The 10,826-nt window shown below is 36.2% G+C and overlaps 1 protein-coding gene across 1 annotated transcript; it reads left to right on the top strand.

The window, feature by feature from the left end:
• Positions 1 to 9,124: 9,124 nt before the first annotated feature.
• On the top strand, positions 9,125 to 10,545 carry LOC121247130 (aspartic proteinase CDR1-like). The gene has a single exon (XM_041145471.1). It carries the CDS (start codon positions 9,131 to 9,133, stop codon positions 10,502 to 10,504), a length of 1,374 nt encoding a protein of 457 aa, XP_041001405.1. The 5' UTR covers positions 9,125 to 9,130; the 3' UTR covers positions 10,505 to 10,545.
• Positions 10,546 to 10,826: the final 281 nt, after the last annotated feature.

The following is a 10,826-nucleotide window of genomic DNA, read 5'->3' as shown; positions in this document are numbered from 1 at the left end:
TGGCTGAATGTATAAAAAAAAAAGAAAAAAAATTCAATAAATGGAGTGCAAATCACTTCAAATTTTGTTGAAGGTGCACTTGGTACTACTTCATTGATTACAACAACAATAATATCACAAGTATGAGCATATAGTTGAGAAAGAGTTATGGTTTGAATCACGTGGATATCTCTTTTATTGTTCTTTCCACCTAGTATTTTTTCAGTTTGTTTTGATTTTCCATATCCATTTCTTTTCTTAGCCCTCACCCTGTGGCCTGCCATTACAACCTTGATTAAAGACCTTTTGATCTCTGATTTTGGTATTTGACTACATTAGTGGAGAGGATTTATGAAAATTAGACTTATGGGGTTAAGCTTTGAGAGAATTCTTCTGATTTTAGTTGTTCTACTTTTATCTGAATTTGCAGATGGTTTGGAGTTAAATTGACTATATCACACACACACTCAAGGTCTTAGCTTAGGTTGAAGTAAACGCTTAACTTTTACTTGACAAATTGCTAAATTTTTGATTGATTTTCCTGCTATCCTTTATGTTAAAAGAGTAAGATACTAGTAATGATATCTAATTCAGATCATGGCTTGGTGAGTGATGAAACTTCTCTATGGGGTCAAGTTGATAGTCAGTCTATAGTGGTCTTTTATTTTTGTTTGAGGACAAACAAAGTTTTAAGTTTGGGGGTGTTTGATGAATTGCATAATTTATTATATTTTATCACTTCTTAACTTTAAATTTTAGTCTAATTTTATTTATTTTTGTTGATTTTAGACTTCATTGTCATTATTTAAATTTATTTCAGATTTAAAGAAAATGAAGATCCAATTTTACAAGCCTATTGTCTAGGAACTCCCTCATTTAAATGCTGAATAAAAGAGAAAAATGCATGCAGAGTGGGACACGAGCTATACGTTGGCTTGCGTGGGATAGCTGGGCTCTTGAACATCATGCACAAAACGGACTGAAGTGTTTGACTTGGCCTTCAGCAATTACATGCGGGACGCAAGTAGTGAGAACAGCACGCACGAAATGGCTGCTGCACGCACGAAAAAGAAATGATTTCTTTTGAATTTGACTTTTCAAAAAAAAAAAAAAAAATAGAAAAGAAAAAGAAGGAGAGTTGGAAAAAAGGAAAGAAAAGGGAGCGACCACAAGAAAAAAGAAAAGGACGAATAGAGCGGAAGAAAAAAAAGCAGCAGTTTCTTTTGGCTGGCACGTTTGGACGCTGCGAAAGGATTTCTTTGGAGTTTTTCGGTTCAGACGCTGCGGCTTGCGAGGGACGCTGCAGATTGCGAGAGCATTTTTTTCTGTGTTCATTTCCTTCTACTCTTCTCTCAGAAAAATTATGGTGAATTCGTTTATATTGAATTTAATTTTTAGCATGAACTAAAGTTTCTTTATTATAGGAAAACGATGTAATCTAGTTCCGAACTATGCTTGCTTTTCTATGTAATTTGAAGTAATTCTCTTCTATGTTTGTTTGATTTATTCTGAACTTATTGCTTCTAATTAACTGGCCATTAATTAGATGATTTTAATCTTGTGATTTGCTGTCGAAAGAGGGAATTATAGGATAGATCTTAGATATTTCGGCATAAGTAAATATAGAGATCGAAAAACTTATATTAACCTATGTAGTATTAAAATCATTGATCTTATTGCTTTCTTTCTTTATTAATTTTGCATACTCTTGTGTAAAATGATGAACAAGAATAATTTCCAATTGATAATCGAAAGAGGCTTTTGGATGTTTGTGGAGATTTGCTAACAAACAGAAAGAATTAAATTCAATTAGTTAGATGAGTAAAGCATAGTAAGAGGTTAGGTGAAATCGATTTCCTAGAAGTTTTCTTTTCATTGATTTGATCTTCGAACAATATCTTTATTTTCCTTTGAGTATTTTCTTTGAATTAATTTTATTTTAATTTACAATTACAAAACTCTTAGTGACTTTTCTAAATAAAGTCGAGATTAGTACAATTTCAGTATTTGTTAAAAGTAAGTTACCAATTTCTGAGGATGATACTCTTCTCATCACTTTACTATAAAACTATGATATTGTGTACTTGCAGTTTTGCACCGATCAGAAACAACGTTCTAAGCAAAGATGGCTGATAGAAGGTGATAAAAATGCCAAATATTTTCATTCATGTGCTACTCAAAGGAACAAACAGAATACCATAACTAGTATCAACGATGGAATGGGAAATCAATGTACATCACCAAAGGATATAAATCAATGCATTCAGGATTTCTTTACAAATCTCTTTACTTCATCAAATCCAGTGGGGCAGGAACAATTTGTGAAAGATATTCCAACTCTGATCACCAATGAGAAGAACCTCTCATTGATAAATGATTTTTCTCATTCAGAAGTACAAGAGGCCATTCATAGTATGAGTGCTATAAGTTCCCCAGGACCTGACGGATTCTTAGTTGGTTTTTATCATCAAAACTGGGATATTGTAGGTGAGAATCTGTGTGAGGTAGTCACTAAAGCACTAAACAAGCTCTATCAATAGGACCTATATAGTATTGATTCCCAAGGTTAAAAATCCCCTCTCAGTTTCAGAATTCAGGCCAATAAGTTTGTGTAATGTGCTTTATAAAGTTATGGCTAAGGTTTTAACCAACAGATTAAAACATTTACTGCCCTCAATCATATCTCCAAATCAAAGTGCCTTTGTGCAAGGAAGGCAATTGGCTGATAATATCATAGTAGCTTTTGAAGCTTTACACTCAATGCACAGCAAGATGAAAGGATCCAAGGGTTATGTCTCTAAAGTTGGACATGAGCAAAACATATGACATACTAGAATGGAATTTCCTTGAAAAGGTCATGCTTAAGATGGGTTTTAATAGGAAATGGGTGGATATCATTATGAACTGTGTAAAAACAGTTTCCTATTCTGTATTGATTATGGTAATCCACAATCATTCTTTAAACCTACAAAAGGTATTAGACAGGGTGATCCTTTATGATCCTGTCTATTTATTCTATGCTTAGAGGCTCAAAGTCAAATGCTCAAAATAGCTGAGAAGAAAAAGCTGATAACATGTTTACTATTGGGTAGAGGGAAAATGCATATAAGTCATCTGTTTTTTGCAGATGATTGTATGGTTTTTTGCCAAGCAACTGACTCACAATGGACCAGGATGATGGAGCTAATCAAAGATTTCGAAATGACATTAGGCAAGGGTTGAATAAAGAGAAATCTGGCTTATTTTTCAGCAAAAACACTCAAACTACCACAAGAGAAAGAATAACCAGAAAAGCAGGCATTAGAGTTACTTCTTCATATGGAAATTATCTTGGACTGCCTTCCTTGTTAGGCAGATCAAGCACACAAGAATTCAAAGGAATCCTTGACAAAGTCAGTAGCAAGATGAATAACTGGAAGGTAAAATTCCTATCACAGACAGGAAGAGAAATTTTATTGAAATTAGTCATAAAGGCCATTCCCAACTACTCGATGGGTGTCTTTAAAATGCCAAAAGGCTTGTTGATGCAGCTTAACAAAATGATGAGAGGCTACTGGTGGGGGCAAGCAAATCAAGAAAGAAAGATTAATTGGTTGAGTTGGTCTCAAATGGGGCAGTCAAAGAGCGAAGGAGGGTTAGGCTTTAGAGAATTTGAAAATTTTAACAAGGATGGAGGCTTATAACCATTCCTAACTCACTAGCAGCCACAGTTTTAAAGATAACGTAGTTTCCAAAATCAGATTTCTTAAATGCAAAGTTGGGAAGCAGCCCCTCATACATATGAAGAAGCATATTATAAGAAAGACCATTAATCCAAGAAGGTCTTATATGGCGTATAGGCAATGTTAAAATTGTTAACATATGGTCTGACCCTTGGTTATCTCAACCAGTATTATACAAGCCTCAAAGTGGAGACAGAATATTAGGAATTGAAACTAAAGTGGAAAGACTCTTAACTGCAGACTCAAAAAAATGGAATGTTCATTTAATCCAATCTATTTTCAGTAAGGAGGAAGCTGATCTCATTCCTCAAGTCCCTATTAGCCAATGCAACCAGCCAGACAAGTTAATTTGGAGAGGCAAAGCAGATTGAAGAGGCAAAATAGATGGTATTTTTATAGTTAGAAGTGCCTACTATATACAAGGGGAGAGTAAGGAAAGAACAAGGGGCCAACAATCCAAAAACAATAACAATTTAGAAGAATGGACCAAAATTTGGAAGCTTGAAATTCCTCCTGCAGCAAAACATTTTCTATGGAGAGCTTGCAAGAACATTCTGCTCACTAAGTTGAACCTATGTAAGAGGAAAGTTTTGGAAGATCCTACCTGCCCTATGTGTTTAATGAAGCCAGAAAGCATAGAACACATACTGTGGGAATGTGTCTCTACTAATGATGTCCTCAACTTATGCACCGGGACAATTCAAAAAAGCAAAAACTCAACCAAGAATATCATGGATCTGATGCAACAAATGTTTAAAAAACTAAACAAGGTTGAAATGCAGGAGTTGGCTTTAGTACTCTGGACCTTATGGTGGAGAAGAAACCAACTTGTTTTCAAAAACATCTACATCGACCCAAATTCAGTAATCAAAAGAGCAAGACACCTACAAGAAGAGATCTCAGCAATACAGACAAGAAAAAGCATCCAAAGTTCATCTGTTAACCAAAGAAGAATATTATGGGAATGTCCACCTCAAGGTTTCTGCAAAATTAGTTATTTGGGGCATCATGTGATTGTTTGGGTGCTGGGTTGTGGATTGGAGTTATGTGACTGTCCGGGGTGGCTGGTTGGCTGTTTTGAGTCTACACATTGGTGTTTTGAGTTTGACGATTGTTATGGTGGATATATAAGTTACTATTGGAATTGATAAATGGTTGTTTTGGTAGATACATATGATTATTTAGACTGTAATGTGTGGTGGTTTGGATAAACAATTGTAATTGTTAGGTGTTATAATTTGAGTTATTATTGACTGTTGGACTTGTGTTTTGGAGGGTTGTGACGATTGTGGGCTATCAACGTCGTAAAGGGTTATGAAAGTGAGTTGATTGGTTGGACAGGGAGTGTTGGGTTGATGTTTTGGAGGTTATGTGAGTATGGTTTTACCATGTATTGAAACTAAAGCAATATGATGGCATGTGTGGGGCTGAATAGAATCACATAATTTAGTTAGTTTTATTGAATTTGTATTTATATGGAGATTTAACACGTTAGTGAATAATTTTTCTATTTAGGTTGTGACATTGATAGAGCTTGAGTCCAAAGCTTTAGTAACTCTATACAGGAGTTAGGTAAGTGGGGTTCTTATACTAGATTTTGCATAAAAATAAAATGGGCTGAGATTGATTTTTTAGAAAATATGCATGTTTTGTTAGGAAAATAAATTTGAAACGACCTCAATTATTTATTCTGCATTACTCATGAAATTCTGTATAAGAATAAAGTATTTTCTGGCGTGACTGGTGTAGCCATGAACTTATTTTTGACATTTTGTTTTTGAATTGAGAAAAATGAGTGAATATGAAAATTTGATAATTTTTGCATGTGACGTGAATGTATTCTGAATCTGTTTTGGAAAATGTGAAATGATCTTAATTTCAGTACTCAGTTTTGATATGATGTGGCGTCTAAAAGACCTTTGACATGATTTTCTGATTCTGGTCTGACTCTGATTCTAATTCTGTTTTGACTTTTATTCTGATTCTGTTTTGACTCTGATTCTGGTTTTGATATGGTGATTTTGATTCTGTTTTGCTCTGATATGTAACCCTGTCACGGGATATAATAGTGAACTCTGGTCCTGTCACGGGATACAATAGTGACCTTTGGCCCTGTCACGTGATACAATAGTGGGGATACAATAGTGACCTTTGGCCTTATCACGAGATATAATAGTAACCTCTGGCCCTATCATGAGATATAATAGTGATCTCTGGCCCTATCATGGGATATAATAGTGACCTATGACCCTTCCACAGGATGTAATAGTGGTCTTTGTTCTGAGTGCAATCGCTTTGGCAACATGGTGATTTATGTTATACTCGGTTTTCTGCAAAATGCACAACCCTACCACAGGGGTTAAACATGGTCTTTATTCTAATATGATGTTCTGATATGATATGATATGATAAGATAAGATGAAGATGTTTAGTTATGCTATGCTAAAAGAATTTTGAATAATGATTTTTTTTTCTCTGAAAGTTTTGCTCTTATATTTTTGTGTAATGTTTCAATTTTGCATTCTAAAAACAAGTGTTCTGAATCTGTATTCTGAAAGAAAATATTTTGTTTAGCATTCTGAATTCTGATAAATGCTTATATTTACATACTAGAATATGTTATTTGCTTATTGAGTTGTTGATAACTCACTCCTTATTTTCTTAATATTTTCAGATGAAGTGAATGTGTCAACAGAGAATCAAGATTGAAAGTGGGAACAAATAAGATTGTTGTGTGGAGGGGACGAGTAGTACTGAATATTTCCGGAGACTTCTATCTAGTAGATTAATTTATTTTTATCGATTTAGTTATTGGAATGTTGACACTTTTATTAAAGCCCTAAGGTGGTGATTTATTTGTTAGATTATTATTTTGACGACCTTGTAGAGGGAGATTTATGTATATTTGGTGGTAATAGATGTAATTATATTTATGGAATTATTTTGAAACTAAAGGAGATTATGTTTATGGAGACTTTTGGAATATCCATTTGTATTGTGAAAGATGCCTTTAGGCGACAAGTAGTAACTCTTTGACCTCTCTGGACCAGGCGTTACAAAAACTGTTGAGCATAAGTTCGCATGCCAAGCGAGGAATGAGCTGTGGGCAGCTAAAGACTTGATCATGCGAGGTCCACACGTGATGAGGCAAGTAAGGGGCTGGCACCACCAGCCACTCGGTGAGATCAGAACAATAATAGGAAGGTTGGATGGGGGCGAAGCAACATCATCCGTAAGGAAGGCCCATGCCTGAGGGGTAAGGTATGAAGAAGTTTTCGTTGACGGCAGGCTTGCGAAACAAGCCAGAGCAAAAAAGACTTCTCCCATATCCTTTGATGACGAGGACTGCGAAGGCATGTGTACTCGCCTGACGATGCTTTTGGCAGTGACACTATTGGTCGCAAACTACACTACTCGTCAAGTTCTTTTTAACAATGGGAGTTCGACATATGTCTTGTTCTAAGATGCGTTCGTGAAGATGGGCATTGAGCATGACAGATTGCAGCCAGCCCCTACGTCGTTGAAAGGGTTTTCTAGGGAAACAGTGCAGCTAGTTGGCGCTATTGCATTACCTGTTATAGCAGGGGCTGGTTCCCGCATGACCACAAAGATGACAAACTTTTAAGTGGTGAAAACTCAATCGTTGTACAAAGCGATTTTGGTCGCCCAATACTAAATAAGATGAAAGCGATCATGTGAACATACAATGACTTAAAGACGAACTTTCGGACGAACATTGAAGTTGGAGAAGTACGGGGCGAACAGGTGCTGGCGGGCGATTGCTTTGTACAATGACTCAAGGATGGAGGCGCAGAAATTCACGTGGCTAATATATAATGCGAGAAGTGAAAATAGGATTCCTTCACCATCGTAACTGATCAAGCGGGATGTAGAGACTCGGGATGAGGAAGTCCTTCAGCAAGGCAAAGCTGCAAAGCCGCTAGAACTAGTGATTGTTTTGTACACAGATCGTCTGAACTCTCTTATGCGGATTGGGACATGAATGGCACCGGAACTTTGGGTGGAAGATGAAGGTGTATGTGGAGTTAAACTTCCTATATATATATATATATATATATATATCCTCTTTTTAGCTCAAATAATTAGTTATGCTCTATTATCTCAGACCCTAGCTTGTATTTGAAACTGACTCAGCTGCGAGAATTAGATGCTATTTAATGGCTGGGTTGCCAAAGTTAAGGCATAACATATAAGGGCTATTCTTTGATATAGTGCTTTAGCTTAGTGTATATATATATATATATATATATATATATATATATATATATATATGACTTTTTTGTATAGTCTTAGAATTGTATAGTTTTTAATTTTTATTTTGTTTCAAATCTCAGTTTTAGGAGTTTTATAACTCCTTACATTTGCTTTTGTAGTATTATAGTATTCCTTTACCATAAGTGAGAGAAATTAACAAAACTATGAATACCATTAATATTCCGTTTTAAAAAAGTCATTTCTTAAAATCTGTAAAATCTATAAATTGCCTCACGTGACATGCATGCCACAAACCTTGTAATTCCTCGAATAAATGACTAATCCTATTGGGATTAATGGAACATTTAGACAGGAGCTGTTCTCTTTTAGGAATTATGCTTTTTGGATGCATTTAAGTGAAGGGAATCAGACAAAAATGCAAATCCGAATCCCTCCTATTAACCCTTTTTATGGGATTAGTCTAATTATTTCTCTTGTAATTAAAGAGGAATAAGTGTTATATGTATTTACAGTTTTACTTACAAGACTCATTTTGGTAGTTTTCTTTTGAAATTCAAAATTTAAATTTCAAATTTTATGATTTTCAACGTATGATCAATACCTGACATGTGGAGAAGAAAGTTTTTTGTAAGTTTTTCTTAAGTGCATTTAGCATTTTTCTACATACATATATAGCAATATGGGTAACATTGGAGACTATTTTCTCCCATAAATACAAATTATGATTTTTAGGGAAAGAAAGATAATTAATGTATAATAATATAAATAGGAATAAATAAAACATGCGCGCACGAGAATCATATCATATCTTCTTAGAAACCCTTTAAGATTCTTATACATTCTCAAAAATGAATTAATTAGTCAAGTTTTTTAATATCCAGATTTTCAAAGTATCACATTTAATATAAGAATGCAGATATCAAAATAAATGTTAGATTCTTCGAACCAAACATGAGCGCGCGCGCCCATGTACAGCACTTGTATTAATGTGTAATCAAAGTTTTGCAAATATAGGAATTAAATTGAAGTTGGCAACACTAGTACTCATTTCTTGCACATGTTTCCAAAAACCTCAGATTCTCGTTCTTTCGTTTTCCTTGCTGTTGACGTCGGTTTTAATACCTTTCCTTCTGTGCATGCATGGATGGTTTTTCTTTATATTTACACACAAATCCCACGCTTTTCCCTATCTAATGTGTCAGTACTCAGCCATGGCATCTCATGATTCTCTTCTATCTGTTTCTGTACTCATTGCCATTAATATTTTTCTTGGTAGCTTCTCCCTCAGTACTTCGGCTGCTCTCAATAATGGCGGCTTCAGCGTGGATCTCATCCACCGCGATTCCCCTGACTCTCCCTTCTACAACTCTTCTGAAACTCCATTGCAGCGCACAGCCAAGGCTGTGCGCCGTTCCATCAACCGTGTCAATCATTTTAAGCCAAGTACTCGATCTTCAACTTCTCCCAAATCAGTTGAGTCGGAAATTATCCCAGATAAAGGCGAATACCTGATGAAATACTCTGTCGGAACGCCACCAGTACCAGTCCTCGGGATTGCAGATACGGGTAGTGATCTGATTTGGCTGCAATGCAAGCCTTGCACCGACTGTTACAAGCAAGCATTCCCCATTTTTGATCCAGGAAAGTCCAAAACTTTCAAAAAAGTCGCCTGCAATTCAAGGGAATGCGATTCTTTAGAACAAATAGCCTATTGCTCACCAGCATCATCGTCTTGCGTATATTCAATGTTTTATGGTGATCAATCATTCACAAATGGGGACCTTGCTTTCGACACACTCACGCTCGGATCATCATCTGCGAGCGGCTCCCAACCTGCGTCATTTCGTAATATTGTCATAGGCTGTGGACACCTCAACGGTGGAGACTTTAGTGGCGACGGCTCCGGCATTATCGGCCTTGGTGGCGGCATGGTTTCTCTTGTTTCCCAACTGGGTTCTTCTGTTGATGGTAAATTCTCCTACTGCTTGGTGCCCCTAGACAGTACCCGCTCAAGTAGAATGAGTTTTGGTAGTGATGCTATAGTTTCTGGTCCGGAGGTTGTGTCTACTCCCTTGGTATCCAAAAACCCAGATACTTTCTACTTCCTAACACTTGAGGCCATGAGTGTTGGGAACAAAAGATTGGAATTGGGATATTCTTCCCCATTTGGGAACACTAAAGAAGGCAACATTATCATTGATTCAGGCACGACATTAACAGTACTTCCGGCAGGCTTCTACACACAGTTTGAATCTGCAGTGGCAGAACAAATTGAAGCAGAACGCACTCGTGACCCGGGAAATGTCCTGAGTCTTTGCTACAAATCTGCATCTGATAACATTGGCGTTCCCATTATCACAGCACATTTCAGAGGTGCAGACGTGCAGCTGAATCAGTTGAACACCTTTGTTAGACTAGGCAAGGAGCTTTTGTGCTTGGCTTTTCGTCCGGACGAGAGCTTGTCCATCTTTGGAAGCTTGGCACAAACGAGCTTCTTGGTAGGGTATGACCTCAAGGAGAAGACCGTGTCCTTTATGCCATCGGACTGCAACAGAATGCATATGTAAATCAATGACATGGACATGATGTTTTGTTTGTTTCACCAGTATTTGCTGTTTAAATAAATACAATCAAATTAAATGTTTAAAAAGAATTTCTTTGATTTTTATTTATAAGTTTTCGGGAATATTTTTGTGTCTAAACCAAATTTAGATCATGATCGCCTAGAGATTAGAATTTTTGCCTAAATTCTTTAGGGCATAGAGTCATCATGTGAGAGATAAACACACAAATGGCATGGTCTCACAGCATTTATGGCTGCTGAGTGAATTCCAAACCAACATTAATATATATGATATGCTTTAAATTTGGGTAGAGAGGACTCATATA

Source organism: Juglans microcarpa x Juglans regia, chromosome 1S (assembly GCF_004785595.1).
Source record: "Juglans microcarpa x Juglans regia isolate MS1-56 chromosome 1S, Jm3101_v1.0, whole genome shotgun sequence".
Lineage (NCBI taxonomy): Eukaryota > Viridiplantae > Streptophyta > Magnoliopsida > Fagales > Juglandaceae > Juglans > Juglans microcarpa x Juglans regia.
This window is presented reverse-complemented; position numbering and strand designations above follow the sequence as displayed.

Coding starts and splice junctions, on each gene's coding strand:
- LOC121247130 (XM_041145471.1), top strand. CDS start 9,131: ATGTGTCAGTACTCAGCCATGGCATCTCATGATTCTCTTCTATCTGTT.